The sequence below is a fragment of the Equus asinus genome, chromosome 3, assembly GCF_041296235.1.
Source record: "Equus asinus isolate D_3611 breed Donkey chromosome 3, EquAss-T2T_v2, whole genome shotgun sequence".
NCBI lineage: Eukaryota > Metazoa > Chordata > Mammalia > Perissodactyla > Equidae > Equus > Equus asinus.
The window spans coordinates 45,102,779-45,119,898 of NC_091792.1; the positions used below are offsets into that span (position 1 = coordinate 45,102,779).

The 17,120-nt window shown below is 35.3% G+C and overlaps 1 protein-coding gene across 14 annotated transcripts in view; it reads left to right on the forward strand.

The window, feature by feature from the left end:
- RXFP1 (relaxin family peptide receptor 1) overlaps positions 1-17,120 on the forward strand; it is a 114,294-nt gene that overhangs the window by 55,537 nt on the left and 41,637 nt on the right. For all 14 annotated transcript variants that reach the window (XM_070504981.1, XM_070504985.1, XM_070504975.1 and 11 more), the window contains 3 exons: positions 6,675-6,773; positions 10,806-10,911; positions 15,706-15,777. In XM_070504981.1, the coding sequence (XP_070361082.1) occupies positions 6,675-6,773; positions 10,806-10,911; positions 15,706-15,777 (277 nt within the window). The remainder of the gene's footprint in view (positions 1-6,674; positions 6,774-10,805; positions 10,912-15,705; positions 15,778-17,120) is intronic.

Sequence of the window (17,120 nt, forward strand, 5' to 3'; positions counted from 1 at the left end):
ACTAACAGAAAGACAACTCAAGAATACAATCTCATTTATAATTGCAACAAAAAGAATCAAATATGTAGGAATAAATTTAACCAAGGTGAAAGACCTATACAATGAAAACCAAAGGACATTACTGAAAGAAATCGATGATGACGTAAAGAAATGGAAAGATATTCTATGCACTTGGATTGGAAGAATAAACATATTTAAAATGTCCATACTAACTAAAGCAATCTACAAATTCAATACAATCCCAATCAGAATCCCAATGACATTCTTCTTGGAAATAGAGCGAAGAATCCTAAATTCATATGGGGCAACAGAAGACCCCCAAAAGCTAAAGTAATCCTGAGAAAAAAGAACAAAGCTGGGGGCATCACAATCCCTGACTTCAAAATACACTACCAAGCTATAGTAATCAAAATAGCATGGTACCAGTACAAAAACAGACACACAGATCAATGGAACAAAATCAAAAGCCCAGAAATAAAACAACACATATACAGACAGCTAATCTTCAACAAAGAAGCTAAGAATATACAATGGAAAAAGGAAAGTCTCTTCAATAAATGGTGTTGGGAAAACTGGACAGCTACATGCAAAAGAATGAAAGTAGACCATTATCTTTTGCCATACACAAAAATTAACTCAAATGGATTAAAGACTTGATGGTAAGACGTGAACCCATAAAACTCCTAGAAGAAAATATAGGCAGTACACTCTTTGACAGCAGTCTCAGAGGGATCTTTTCAAATACCATGTCTGCTCAGGCAAGGGAAAGAGAAGAAAAAATAAACAAATGGGATTTCATCAGACTAAAGAGCTTCTGCAAGGCAAAGGAAATGAGGAACAAAACAAAAAGGCAACCCATCAACTTGGAGAAAATATTTGCAAATCATATATCCAACAAGAGGTTAATCTCCAAAATCTATAAAGAACTCACACAACTCAACAACAACAACGAAAATCAACCTGATCAAAAAATGGGCAGAGGATGTGAACAGACATTTTTCCAAAGAAGATATACAGATGGCCAATGAAAAGATGTTCAACATCACTTAATCATTAGGGAAATGCAAATCAAAACTACAATGAGACATCACCTTACTCCTGTTAGAATGGCTATAATTACCAAGACAAAAAACAACAAATGTTGGAGAGGATGTGGAGAAAAGGAAACTCACACACTGCTGGTGGGAATGCAGGTTGGCGCGGCCACTATGGAAAACAGTATGGAGGTTTCTCAAAAAATTAAAAATAGAAATACCATATGACCCAGCTATCCCACTACTGGATATTTATCCAAAGAACTTGAAATCAACAATTCAAAGAGACTTATGCAGCCCTGTGTTGATTGTAGCATTATTCACAATAGCCAGATGTGGAAGCAACCCAAGTACCATCGACTGATGAATGGATAAAGAAGGTGTGGTGTGTATATATATACACAATGGAATACTACTCGGCCATAAAAAAAGACAAAATTGTCCCTTTTGCAACAACATGGATGAACCTTGAGAGTATTACATTAAGTGAAATAAGCCAGACAGAGAAAGACAAACAGAGTATGATTTCACTCACGTGTGAAAGATAAAGAAACATGTGGAAAAAGAGAACAGATTAGTGGTTACCAGAGGAGAAGCGGAATGGGAGGGGGACATAAGGGGCAAAGGGGCACATATATATGGTGACAGACAAATAATAATGTACAACTGACATTTCACAATGTTATAAACTATTATGCCCTCCATTTAAAAAAGTAACAAATAGTAATAGCTAAATATTTAAAGCCAATGTCACACAAAAGTTAGAATTCTATAGGTAGACTATAAACTGATTAAATCATTTCTTTGGCCTAGAAAAGAAAATATTAAAATAATTTTATCATTTTAATTCTTTAGTTATTTTTAATATTCTCTTTCTTAGTCAAATCACTTGAACTTCTCAGAATCAGTTTTTCCTTCTGTAAGTGGAAATGACAATAATGACCCAGAGTTATTATGAGGATAAAATAAAGCACCTAGTACAGTGTAGGTCGTGCCTGCTAAATATCAGTTGTCTCAGCACTAAGTGCTAATATTCAATTTCTCTGTTAAAATGGGGGAATTAAAATCTGGCATAGAATTCTTCTCTCTTATATCTAAAGATATGAACCAAGTTTTTAAAAGTAAAAACATGTCAAAAAGTCAACAAACTCAGCCAAATCAGGAAAGTGGGACAATCCAACACCATAAATTTCAAAGCCTGTCAACCAAGGAAACAAACAACCAGTAGAACAGAACATTTCATATGGCTCCTGACCTATCCCTATTCCCATATGGAAATGAAGGAAAATGCTGAGAAGTGTCACCAACTTTCCTGTAGCGAGACCACAAAACTCAATTACACTGAAGCTGACGAGTTCAGGAAAAATGCACTGCTCTGTTCTCACTCATGAGATCCCACTTGAGCTCCCCAAATTAACTAAATGTCCAATCATATGTAAGCCATATTTTAATCCAGTAATTCAGTTAGTCTCTGTATCTATCAGGATTTAATGCAAGAAACAGAATTCACTCTAGGTATGTTAAACAGAAAGTAGATACTTATACAATTCTCAGAAGGGCTGGAAAAGTGAGAGTCAGCAAAGCCCCTATTGGTGCCATTGAATCTACATGAACCACCCTGTAGGTATGGTGCACACCACCATAGCTACAATCCAGATACTAAGACAGTTGCTGCCACCACCACTGTCAGCCCTGCCACCCCCAGAACCAACATAGCATCCATAAAGCTGGTAATATCGGAAATGCCCTGCCACTGCCACAATTGCATCTTCACACCATGTCTCTGTTTTAGACATAGCAGCGGGAAAATGACCTCCAACTCTTCTACCAATCAAAATACATGTGAGTGCACTCGAAATCCTAGCTCTAAAGGAGATGTGAAATGTTGTACGCTTTTCAGTCTCTGCTCTACAGGAGCACACCAATGAAGTGGGAGTTGAATAGAGGTTGAGCGAGTCAGTCAACAGTACCCACTCATGATCTGTTGCATGCCTACAATACAATGGCGATGTCCCTCATAATCTATCCCTTTGGTGACTCAACATCCACATGCATTTGCCTCTCAACTTCATTGAGCCTAGGGCAACAGAGTCCAGATTTCAGTCAACAGTCTAACAAACTACTCCTTTAGCTAGCACACTGAATCCAGAAACCTGTATTAATTAGCTTTGCCCAAGCTAAAGTGATAGTCCCTCCTGGTCTAGTACTCTTAGAAACTCTTCCCACACAAATTCCTTAGGTTTCTGCTTATATAAAATAACAAAATCTTTGGGTATGTCAATGTTCTCTTTCTAAATCCAACTGGTACTTGTCTTCTGGGGCATGCTGGAATCTGACTCCAGTTATAATAGGTTGGGAGGCAAAGAAGCATGATCATGAAAGGGCCCGGAGAGAGTTAACAAGTTATTTACCCCAAGGAAAGTAACTGACATGTCTCCAACAACTACAACTAACCTCATCAGGCAGGGAAAGACAGCTGTTTCTGCTGCCAAGAGGGGTTCAGTGGGATGGGGATTTAGGGTGATCAAATTCAGCTAAACACACTCAAATGCCCCATTGAAATTCACAGGATCCCTCTCTATCCAAATTAGTGTCCTAATCTTCACTTAAAATATACGTCAAAACGTGAATTCTGCTTATATTGCAATCTCAGCAACCCATTGCATCAGATTTTATCTGATTTGAGGCTACGTCAGTCCTGAGGTCATAAGAGATAAAAGATTATCTTAGAGAGTTTTGGAAGCTTCCTGGTTCTCTGAACTTTTTTGAGCTGATAACGTCAGACTCTAAGTTTGTCATTTTCTTTTTTTAATCTCTCCAGGGCATCTCCATAGTGTACTCATTCCACAACCCCTGAAATTTCTCATTTTCATTCTAATGATTTATCATAGTAACCACCTTGCCAGAGTCTAGCTTTCTAAGAGGCACATCATCCCAGGAAGCCAAAAGTGGTAATTTAAGTAGCTTTTTTGTCACTGTGAGCCATAAACTTTGAATCTCATTTTCTCACGGTAACAGGATTGCCATTATCTTCAGAACCAACCAGTTCGGATAACCAATACAATGTTTCTATTCTTGAGAGTCTATTATCTGCAAACTCCTCTGGAAAGTAGAAACAGAAACCACTCTAGTTTTTTGGGGCTTTGTTTGGGGCGGGGGGAAGTGCTTAAGTAAAAAGAGATTTCATACACCGAAGAATGTCTTTGTAGAATCTTGGTAAAGGCTACAGAAGCAGGAGTCAGGGGTGGGAAACACACTGCCATAGTTGTAAGCCTAAGATCAAGAAGCATCTGCTGCTGCCACCACTATTACTGCTAATCATCTCTTTACCCATGAAGCTGGAACCCTGAGGCTGGCTATTGGAACTGCCCCACTTCCACTAGATACCCACAAGACTGGTGTCTACAAACTTCCAATCTCACAAGAGTGCGTCCAGTTGATAGAAACTTATCTATAAGAAGAACCTTAGCTGCTTGGGGTCTGGAAAACATAGGTTTAACTTAGCAACTTCTAAAGAACAAGAAAGCACTGTAAACTGAAGATTGAATGGAGAAGGAGCGGACAGACGCAAAATCCACCATGTTCTCAATAAGTTATAGTGTCTATTAGGCTACACAAACTCAGTCTTTTAAATTTCCTTCCCTTCCTCCTGTTTGTCTGCCTAAAATGTCATCCTCATGATGTCAGGGGCTGGGCAGGCACCTTGGACTGGTTCCTGGATGTTCAATGGATATTTGCTCATATTCGCTGTTTCTAGGGCATTGTCCCTTGTCCACCTAGTTAGTGGTGCCCAGCAGGAGTCTCATGCTGAAGTCCACAGCTGGTAAACTTAAAGTCCTTCAGTTGTCGCCCTCTGAATTGAGATGTCATTATACTACTTTGCTCCCTTTGCTTATTTTGAAATCTTCTGTAATAAAGAAATTTTAAAACTAATGAGTCATGCTAAAAGAAGGAGAATGCTATAAATATAATGTTTAAATAATCTGTCTTTCCAATTTTTCACTTTTACTAGGACTTCTAAAAAGAAGTCTAATATTACAAGTATATACAGCATTTATGTTAGAATACTTTTCCTTTCCCAAATACAATCTTCATGGAGGAGTTAATGAGTTGTGGAAAAATAAGAAAATAACCTGTAGAAGGGGGAAATCATATAAGTTATATTTAATCAAGTATGAGCATAACCCAACAAACTTAACCTTTCTGTTCTGGGCATTTTTATAGATTGTGGAGACTATTCACCAATCCAGAGAATTTAGAAAGAGTAGCAAGTTTATACAGGGAAAGATAAGTTCCTTTTTGGGAACATTGAGTTTCAGGTGCCTGTATTAACTGACTGCCTGTTACACAGTAGATAAAGTGTGGCTGGACATATAATTTGGAAGTCCTCTGATAGGAGTTGAAACCATGCCTGTGGTAAAGTCAATTTCACCAAATCCATGCAACTGAACAAAATTGTAATACCTGAACTCTAGTTTCAGATTTGAATTGCAGTCATGTGCTGCATAACGATGTTTTGGTCGACGACAGACCACATATATGATGGTGGTCTCATAAGATTAGTACCATAAAGCCTATGTGTATAGTAGGCTATATCATTTAGGTTTGCGTAAGTACACTCTATGATGTTCACACAACGACGAAATCACCTAAAGATACATTTCACAGAACGTTATCTCCATCGTTAAGGGACACTTAACTGTATGCATTCATGGCAAAAATAATTTATAAAATCAATGCTAGATTTAATACTAACTTATGGAAATAGAATAAACTTTTATAATTCTATCATCTGTCTATATGTTTACGCATCCTTAAAGAGTCCTGGCGGCATTCTGAAAAAAATTTAGAAACTCTGGAAAGGATCACACTCAACACCCCCCTGCCCAGTAGGACGAAGGCTTGTACCATCTGCAATGACATCCAGAGAAGCTGCTCTTAAATCCCCATTCTATCATATGACTGGCTTCATTGACTCTTATGTTTAAAAATAACTAAAAGGTGAAGAATTTTGTGCGGAAAAATTATTTTCTTTTTCTCCCCCAAATGAAGGCTTTTACTATTTTTGCTTTTTTAAAATGATACAGGAGTTTAATATCAAAACTAGAAAATGTATATGAGAAAATATGTAAGCACGCAGAGGATAATCATTCTTAACAACACCGGTGACACCATAATGCCTTTGGAAAAAAAAAAAGGAATGAGATCGTGCTGGTCATGTTATTTTCTTCTCTTTTTAATTTAACTATCACTACCATTTAGCTATGTTAATAATCTCCAATATCAGCTTAAATATTTGAAGAAGATTGAGAGAATCATAATTAATATGCTAAGAACAGTGTGCTGTGTTTCAGTGCATCTAAAGTCCTGTTTCTTAAAGTGTGGTCCAAACACTACTTGCTGAAGAATGACTATAGTGCCCGTCAAAGATGGAGACTAGGAAACCCATCTCAGACTGTGAAATCAGGATCTCTAACTGGGGGGGCCCCGAAATACAGATTTGTAACAAGCTCCCAGATGATATTTCTCTCACTAAGTTTGAGAATCATGCATTTATTTTAACGAGAGGATCTACTTTCCTCAACACTCCAGAATATTTCTGTTTTCTTGATCTTTTCTGCTCTCTGATTTTTATTTTAGGAGACAACAATGGATGGTCTTTGCAATTTGACAAATATTTTACCACTAACTACAGAATGACTTCACCATATTCCTCTGAGGCAGGAGCATCTGAATGCCGTAAGTAATCAGAGCGATTGAGTCTCCTTTTCTGTGAGTTCATAATAAGACACCATGTTTTTAAAACTTGGATCCAACATATACCTTTTTTTAAGTTAATTATAGTTTTCTAATTGCAAATTCTATTAGACATGCAACCTCAATTTGAGAATTTTGTTTAAAAATGACTCAGGGGGCTGGCCCCGTGGCCGAGTGGTTAGGTTCGCGCGCTCCGCAGCAGGCGGCCCAGTGTTTCGTTGGTTTGAATCCTGGGCGCGGACATGGCACTGCTCATCAGACCACGCTGAGGCGGCGTCCCACGTGCCACAACTAGAAGAACCCACAACGAAGAATACACAACTATGTACCGGGGGGTTTTGGGGAGAAAAAGGAAAAAATAAAATCTTTAAAAAAAATAAATAAAAAAAATAAATAAAAATGACTCAGGGATCTTAAGTGTAAGGGCAATAAATCATGCCAGGTGTTGCTGTGAATGAAATCTATATCAATCAGTCATTAGGGTTGCTATTTTATATGTCCACTTTTCACAATCACTATAAACTCTGATAGAAAGGAAAGTAAGAAAATAGAAGAGCAGAGAAGCTGTTCAGATTTTAACATTCGCGAGCGAAAAATCTTCTGAGGTTTAAACTATACTTTAGACCCACAAAAAAGCCTTAGTAATTATAACTTGCTATGTTTAGTCATAAACTGAAAACTTGCAAACACACTAGAGAGGGTGTGGGAGGGTATAACCTCGAGGATTAAGTCTATAATATTTTAGATCAGGAAGATCTATATAAATGATGCTTTTTAAATAAATTTTGTCTATTCTAATTAATTCTTCAAATGTAAATTTGTGTCTTGGAGTTATAATTTTGATCCTAGCTTTTCAAAACCTTGGTTAAAAGCAGGCATTGGGGGGGGAAGAATATATAACTTTCCCTTATGTTCTACCACAAATTGTAAAGTACAGCTTTTTAAAAAAGTTTGAAAATGTTTTGGCTTCACTACTTTCAAATAAGATTAATAACAAACTACTAACAATCCCCAGTTGAAGGGGGTGTACATTCCTCCTGTAGGTGTCACAGGATATTCAGCAATCTGTCTCAGCCTCCCATTGCTTCATTGTCAGAATAAGGGGATCAAATTACTTGATCATTAAAAAGTTATAATCATTTCAGAAGGAAAAAGTGAACAGGTATAATTTAACTGCTAATATAATGCAAAAAATTAATGTATTAAGCCATATTATCACAAAATGTAGTTTTCATTTTCATTTTACTGTATGTCTTTTTATTTCCTAAATGTTAATTGAATCTCTTTATATCTCACCTTGTTCTCAAAAGTATTTTAAGCTGTTTACAATAAAAACATGGCTACTAACAGACAAACCGTTAACATGACAAAAATTCAGTGGTGAATGAGAAAGGGAATGGAAAAGAAAAGTTCTACTAGGAAATCCTCGCTGAGGAAAGTTCAGTCACTGCACCCAAAGCTTAGTTCTGAATTTTGAGATCATTATGTCAAAGAGGGAAAATAATGGGCTACGTAACTTTCATAGTCTGGTTTATAAAGCAAAAATAAATAAATGGGGGAAAAACAAATTGAGTCAGCAAGAGAAGTAAATTTCTTCCTGGTCCTGAGGACTAAGTATAATTGCATAAGAGAAATAGAGCCTACACAATAAATGATGTATCAAAAAGAGGTAATTTTTATCAGTTCTTAGTAGAGAACAAATATATAATTTTTAATTAGAGTTCTTTAAAGACAATTCAAGGAGGGGTGGTAATTATTAATTAAATGTCTTTTTCAAGCTTAACAGCAGTGTATAAACAGAATGGAAAGTGCAGTATAAAATTTGGTGGTGAAATGTAAGTTAAGCTTCCTCTTCTGCCACTTCGTTTAAATCAGATTATTATAAGGATTTATTGGAAATTAAACTGAGAATGGCTTATGCTTTGGGGCTGGATGAAAGGATGTGAGGAATTCACATTTATAAAGTCACCTCTCAAAAACAATACCTTGAAAGATATGTCTACCGTTAACCAATATATTAATAAAGTTTAAATTTGAGGGATTTGGAAAGAATTGTTTACTCAAACATAATTTCACCATTCAGAGGCAACCAGCATTAACTTGCTGGTGCGTTACTGATCTTTTTTTACTTTAACATAGATGAAATTTCCTGTGCAAACCATTTTTATCATATTTTCAATTAACATTATAGCATAATCAGGTATCCATATTATTATAAACTTGTTAAATATACTTCATAATACATTTTAAATGACATAATTTGCCTAATCATTCTTTTGTTGTTGGATATCTGGTGTTCTTTTTTCAGCTTTCCCTATTACAGGTAACCCTGTAATCAACACACGCAGATTATCTTAACTCAGTCTATATAAATAGAAAAAACACACCAGAATTAATGTTATTTTCACCGTCCTCCTTTTTACCCTTCTTACTCTCACTCTCAGGATCTTCATCTTCCTTTCCAACCGTCACCATCCCTTCCCCACAACACTCATGTTAGACATGGCTTTCACTTAAAGAGAGAGAATCAGTTTTCAGAGATCCATAGCCAAAATTGTTACGTACAACCATAACACTGTTTAAAAGTCTTGGCAGAGATTGTTTACAAAAAACTCAAAAGTAAGTTATGATCTTGATCTCTCATGATCCTGTAAAGGAGTCTGCAGAGTTATTTGGGAGAAAAAAAAGAACACCTGTCACCCCATATCTGAGCAAAGGGGCACCTTACTATTTCAAAAGCTGCAGTCACCTGTGCTCACTAGCAGTCATCCACCAGCTTTGTCACAGGATTCTCTACTTTGCCATTAAGACGCCCTTCTAGTCCCTGGAAGCTTTTGTAGAGGTAAAACTGGAAGCTTGCAAGTAGAAAATTCTGAAAGAAAGTTTTGTTTGTGCTATGATGTTTTAAAATGTTTCATTAGCTATTGTCATTTTTTATATATGTAATTATATATAAAGCATTGTGTTTCTGGCTTCTTTGAGGAAGCTGGTTGACTTGACTGCACATGTTCTTATTCTAATATGACAACAGTGAGGAGAAGCTGTTCCACTGGGACATCTGGACACAGTCTAGACCTCCTCTGCCTGTCCCCTGTAGAGATTCCAGTCAGTAACTCTGCTATACACTGTAGGGTTTCAAGCTAGTTGTAAAAGGGAAGCACTCCTCATTGCTCTCGGTAATCGTCCATTCCGCATCAAGGCGGGGAGCAGTTTAGATTTATTATCCTGAATAATAATCCCATTTTACTATTTAGCTACATGAACACATCACTGCAAGTCTCTAATAGACTTTAGAAATGTTGGATCACATGTTTAAGACTGTCACTATAGCCCCACAAGATGGCCAAAGGGATACAACCCATTCTCCTTCTCTTTGCAACCCCCATAAATGAGAAGAGAATGACTGTGCATAAAAAATATTCACTTCCATAAGTGATGTTTTAGACATCCTTACATCCCTACATAAGCCAAAAGAACATCATTAAAAATCCTTTGAAGAACTCCTGAATTTTCCAAAACAAAATTCTACCAATGCTATAGTTTGGTGTTTAGTTCCCTTTCTCTCTAGCTAAAAAAGACGTAGTATTCCATTAAAGGTTTGATTATGCTATTAATAAATACTTTATTCTTAAGTAGCAGCTTTAACATGGACATTAAAGCCCATCACACACTATCACGTCACTCTTGGATGTAACAACTCTGCTAGGGTGAGAAAAAGCAGATGACTTCATTCATTTAGCATCAAATGGAGAAAAGCAATCTACTGTTTAAAAAAATGCATGGGCTGGTAAATGTGTGTGCTTTCCTATCTTAATGCTCTAGCATAATTTTAACATTAAATTAAAAGTAAACTTTGGTAACTTAACTTAAAGCATTGCCCAAATTGCATAGGTAAAACATGACATACTTTCGTACTAAATAATTTTCTCATAGCTTTTCATTTCTTTCTTTTCATTTCCCTCCTCTTCCTGGTCCCTCACCATCTCTATTCCTCACTATTTCCTCCTTATTCAGTGCTCGGTTCTGTTCCTGTGCAATGTCTTTGCCACGATTTAGAGCTCGACTGTGATAAGACCAATTTACGAGATGTTCCATCAGTTTCTTCAAATGTCACTAAAATGTAAGTAGAAAAGAATGGCTTCATCCTGACAACCAGAATAGCAACTGTAGAATTGTATCATAATTAAGGACTTGTCATTATTAATAATGCATTTTTTATTCAGAGATGATGTCATTGTTCCTTGGTCGAATATAATAATTGTTGATATTTATTTTGCATTTATTAAATGCTAGACTCTACCCTAAATTATTCTATATATTAATTTATTTAGTCCCTCATAATAATCCTATGAAGTATTTAGTATCATCATATTTTATCTAAACAAAACATGCCATCAGTTGTAATGTGCTACTAAAGAAAAAAGGCTACTAATTAAACTATTATATAGAATTTTGGTATTACAAAAACAACATTTATTGAAAGAGCTCTTTTAGACTTTACTGGAAATAAGTTTTCATACATTCATATGTATTAGTGAAAAAAAGGAAAACAAGTGAAACAAATTGGATAAAATATTCCCAGAACTTCACATTTAAAATCTGACTCTTGTGAATCACATTTGACTCAGAGATGCTGATGTTGTTTTCTCCCTCAGTAACTCAAACTTATGTCTGTAAAAGAAAATTATCCTCATAATAAGCGATTTCTTGATCTAGTACTAATTTGAATTCAACAAATTCAGCAACACAAACACACACATTTGTATGAAACCTTTCAAAAGAAATCAGTGGAGGATGACATTTTAATCCAATATTTTTGCTGAGTTTTTTGTTTCATCCAGATGTTTTAGTGCCTTATGCCTGACCTTCGGTATATGAGGACAAAATAAGAGTAACTCTTAGGTTTACAAATGTTGACAATTCCTGCCTTTTTCAACCCAAACCATACAACACAGCAACTCATATGCTTGACATATATAGGAGGTAGGGAAGAGCTATATCTTAGCGTTCCTGTAGATAGTGGTACCATCAAATTAACAGAATCTTGGGAGTTTACCCAATTGATAGTGACCTGAGGAGTTTAACTGAATAGAAAATGAGCTGAGAACATCAGGTAGGTTGAGCCACACAGTCTTTTCCAAGGGAGGTAACATTCTCCCCTGAACTCAGAATAACATTTTATCCTAGGCTCAATTCAATATAGCTCTCTTTCATAGTAATTAGTCCTACTAGAAAAAATAATAATGCCCCCCAAAAACCTGAGATTCTGTGAAGAGTTTCCATGACTTAAATTCTGACTGGAACTGCTGGGTATAAAAATTTATGATGATTTCATTCTATTTTCAAAGAAAAAAATTATCACCCCCACTGCTTGTATCAAATTACTAGAAAATCCAAGTCCAAGAATACTCTGATGTTGCCAATCTCATTTTTCCTTTTCCCACAAATAAGACTTGATTCCGTTCTTAAACAGCTCAACTAACCTTGTAAAAGAAAGGAACAGAAGGAGAGAACTGGAGGAATGGAGGAGAATTAGGCAGTGATTAACTAGAAAATACATACCCCACCTAAAGGTATTCTGATTCAATTTTTTAAAAAGCTGTTCAACACATACACACATATGTGCACATATTCATACATCCATCCATCCATAAAGAGATGCGTGCAGGCACATGGGCCACAAGTTTTCAACACTTGATGTAAAGGAAAACACTGGGATCAGATCTTCATGAATGATCAGCTACAGGAAAGCAAGAGAGAAGGAGGGATCCAAGATGATTCCAAGGTTTCTATCCTAAGTAATAGAGTGATCCAGGAATGGGGAGACCTGATGACAGTAAGTGGGGAAGGTTAGGACTCCAACTTTAGATGTTCCTTTCAATTTATGGTAAACAAACCACTCAGCGGAAATTTCCAACAGGCGTTTGGAGATGTAGGAATGAAGCTCAAGCGTTTATTCCTACAACACTTTATTTTATTTTTTGTTAAAAAAAATAGCATTTTCTTGTGCTTTGGGTGAGCAGATTGATTCAGGTTGTCCGTTCCTACTTTTCTTTGCAGAACACTGACTCAGCATCACACCTCATCCCAGTCTTTGCTCAATTCCGTAGAGAAAAGGAACTTTAGCCTTTATAGCAAATGCATTAAAAGAGTAAATATCATATTTTATTACTAAGCTCATTCCATATTTTGATCTGGAACTATCATAAGGAAATGTCAGAAATAGACTAAATCATATGTAAGTAAAGCATCAAAGAAGCCAATAATCCAACCAATATTTATTGAAGTTGAGATTTTTTTAAAGATGTTTCATATAAATGCTAATGAACAAAAGAGACAAACAGACAAATATGATTGTTTTTACATTGTTCTTGCTGCTAAATATTAACTTTGACTGAGAGCTGACTTTAAGATCCTGGAATTTAATCACTGACACTACATAATCCAACAGTAAGTGCTTTCTTTATAAAAACTAGAACTAGCTTTGACAATAATAATAAAACTAGGTAGTTTCTCTCTTTCATACACACACTTCACTTTGTGAAGAGTCAAACTTGAAATATTAAATTTTAAAATACAGGAATCTATTTATTATAAAGTATTTTGGCTTGTCTAATTAAGTGAAAATAATAATACTTACCTCTTTCCATTTCAATGGGGTATTATGAAAGTATAGAGAATGCTATTTGTGAAAATATTTGGCATCATTTAGAAAGAAGTAGACTATAAATCCCAGGCACTATTAATAAAAATCCAACTTTCTAAGAAATGTTATTTAGGAGAACTTAAATGAGTCTTCCTTCCCTCTAGAGCAACCCTACACTCAGATGCAATTAACCTCTTCTCTTGGGGTCTCTCATAGAACCTCACTTGTGTCTTTTAAGTATAGTGAGCATTCTTCCTGGCACGATAGTGATTGAGGTCCTAATCTTCTCTAACAGAAAAAGGGAAAAGGCATACGCTCCATGAGGACCTTCAACATGGTTTTTCTATATATCCTCCAAAGTTTTTAGGAATATAATAAACTTTAAACAATGTTTTTGAATTGAATTTACAAGTAAATACAATAAAAAATAGAACAAGCTGATTGCCTTTTTTAGCCCTGAGCTACAAGTCTGAAGTTATTATCCAAAGAAATATTTCTATTTATAGATAAAGTATGTTATTTGTTATTCAAGTAGAGTATAAGCTTCTTAAGGGCAGGGATATTATCTTTTTGTCCAAAATGTACATAGAGGCATTCAACACATGTTTCTTGAGAAAGTGAATGACTGAATGAACACATTTTTGAGAATAAGCACAATAAACTTTCTTCAATATCCTTAAGTCAAACTCAAATATTTATCAGTTTATCTTTATACAACACAAATATTTAAACAGAATAGAAAGCAGAATTGAGGATCTATGCCAAGTGATAATCTTTAGATGAGAAGGGATTCTCAATCCTTCCCTAATATAGGAAAGGAAAGAAGATTTGGTGATAACCCAGCGACTAAGAGTGATTTCAAGACAGAGTTACTAGTTCATCAACTTTTGCTATTCATTTGTTTGAAAAAGTCATTAAGTGACTGGTGTGTATAGTCCAGAACAGTGTTTCTTAACCTTTTTACTTTTCATTATTGTCCCCCTCTGGACCCTTTTTAGGCATTTTTTTTAATTTGTCCCCCCCGTGAAATTTTAATACTACAAATACAGTTATATCTATTTATGTATAACTGTTGTTTATCCATTAAAAAAGTGAGATTTTTTTTCTCTCCCGAATAACCAATTTTGACCCCCTTGGCGCAATAACACCTCCGTTGAGAATGCATGGTCTTCTAGACTCTAGAACAGTGTTTCTCAAATTAGATTCCAAAACTGTGTGCTGGGGAGTCTAAGAAACTATTTTTCTTTAAGGAGGTGTCATTACCAAGTTTAAGCAACACTGGTCCAAAACCTAAGCATTATTAGTGCCTATCGTATGACAGTCTTAACCTGAGTCCTTTATGTCAGTCAAGTATTTCCAAGTGTTTATCCCACAGCAGTGAACCTCCAGACAATGCAGTCTATTGCTCACTTATCGATGAGTATCTATCTGCTCCATTAGATCTTATAATGGTAGTGGTAATAATAATAGTGTCATATTATTAGAGATCATCTAGTCCAAATCCATTCTTTCACAATTAAAGAGATTGACATGGAAAGATTTTGTATGATTCATGCAAGGAACCCCAGCTGCAATGTTTTTGGAGTTTTTTGCTTGTTTTATTTTGTGCCAACTACATTACATTGATTTTTTTTAAGAAAATTAAAGGTTTAGGTCCTTTCGAATACAACCACAATTATGCAGACGTGGGTCTGTGTCAAGCTGCTTATCAAATTGTGATACAAGGAGAACTCTTTATGTACAATTTATTAGAAATTGAAATGAGATCACTTATTGAATAAAGTTTAATTGTACATACTGATTGACAGTTTCCTTCCTAACTAATTTTAAAAGGAAACAAAGGTAGTGGGATGTGAGCATTGAAATATTGAAGAATATAAAACTATTTAAGTTTCTGAACATGTTTTAAACAAGAAAACATTATTTTTATTGTCACTCAGAAACTGAGATGCTTTCTAATGTTTGTTAAAATGGAAAAGGAGAACATAACTGAAAATTATTTCCAAGTTTTATTATTTTAAAAATTTTTTTGTCAGAATTACAATGTTGGAAACTAAATTTAAGAAAAGATAAATATATATAATAATATGAAGTCAACAGTAAGACCTAGTTCAAATGATGCTATGAATATGCAAGTGACATCGTGAAACAAAATGTTTCCTGAAAGTTGGTGCTAAAGTAGATAAAGTTTATCATTATCTGTATTGTTGTAGTTTAAAAGTAAAGAAAGAAACTTTAAGTAAGAACTAAAATTTACATTTATTTCAGGTCACTTCAGTGGAACTTAATAAGAAAGCTTCCTCCTGATGGCTTCAGAAAGTACCATGATCTTCAGAAGCTGTAAGAAAAAAATTAATTCCTGGTATTAAAATTGACTAACATTTTTTGGCATACTTGTTTCTTCTCACTTCTGCAGAGACCAACACTGTGTCACTTTTTAAGTCTAATCCCTCTTTGGGGAATTATTTAGGTGTTAGCTGGAGACTACCAGGTAGCACTTTTTTTCTGAGTAAGTCTAGAAGCCATTCTAGAAAAATCTCAGATATCTATCTCCAAAGAAACTGGAGCATGTGTGCTATGAATTCTCCTACCACACCCTCCTACAATGAAGATACCCGGAAGATTTTACTCTCTGCATTATTCTACCATGGTTCACCTCAATGTCCACCTTATAGAAAGATGTAATGACCTTTTACCAGACCTGTCATCAAGATTAGATAGTGAAGAATTTTCCTCCTTATGTTTGCAAATTCAGTCTTCCCCTACGATAGCAAGCCCTTGCGGTTTGAAACCTCCAAGTATGTTGTTTTGGGGACTTAATTCCATTTTTACACTTGCTGTGTGGGTTGAGTTTTATTTTGGCCTTGGATAGTGTCTGACATACGAGATTCCCTTCAGTTTAAGGTTACATACGGACTGTCAAAATCCATAATGGCCCAGGTGATGTTTACCTGTTATTTACGTCAATTTTTTGGTTAAAACATATTGTTATTTGCTTAAACTATTGGGTTTAAATATTCTGTGCCAGAATCACACTATCTAGAAAATGTCTCAGAATTCCTGGTTTCATTTTTATACCTGTATTGGTTTTGGTTTTGGCTTTACACCAGAGAAACCTGGTTCCTAGACATAATCTGTCTGCACATTTTTCTTTAAGATAACAGAAATAGAGCAGAATCAGAAGAAAAATGTATCCACCTCATTAGATGAAATGTTCTCAAAACCCAGATAATCTACAGAAAAATGTTTCATATTTGAAAATTAAAATTCCAGTAGAAATGACTTTTAAGAACTTTATTCTAGACATTTATCAATCAGTGAAGAGGAGTTTTCAAAATTAGGCCTGATACAAAAACTTCAAGAGGATGCTTCCCTTTCTATTTTCTGATTTCTGGAGTTGGAAGAATTTTTCTGATCTGTAGCACCACCTTATGTCCACATGTTTAAGAGGAGTTAGGACTTCAAATCTAACTAACAAAATTCAGGTTTATCTGACACAGTAGTTTAGCATTTTTACACAATAAACATTGACTTAATTCTTGAACGGCCAATTTATTACAGGTAATAGATAAAAATAGCCTAATTCCAAAAAATCTCTGATTGGTTATTAGAGATGTAGCTTGGCTCAAACTCCAGGCAATACAGTCTATTGCTTAGTAGATGATTGCAATCATTAGAAACAA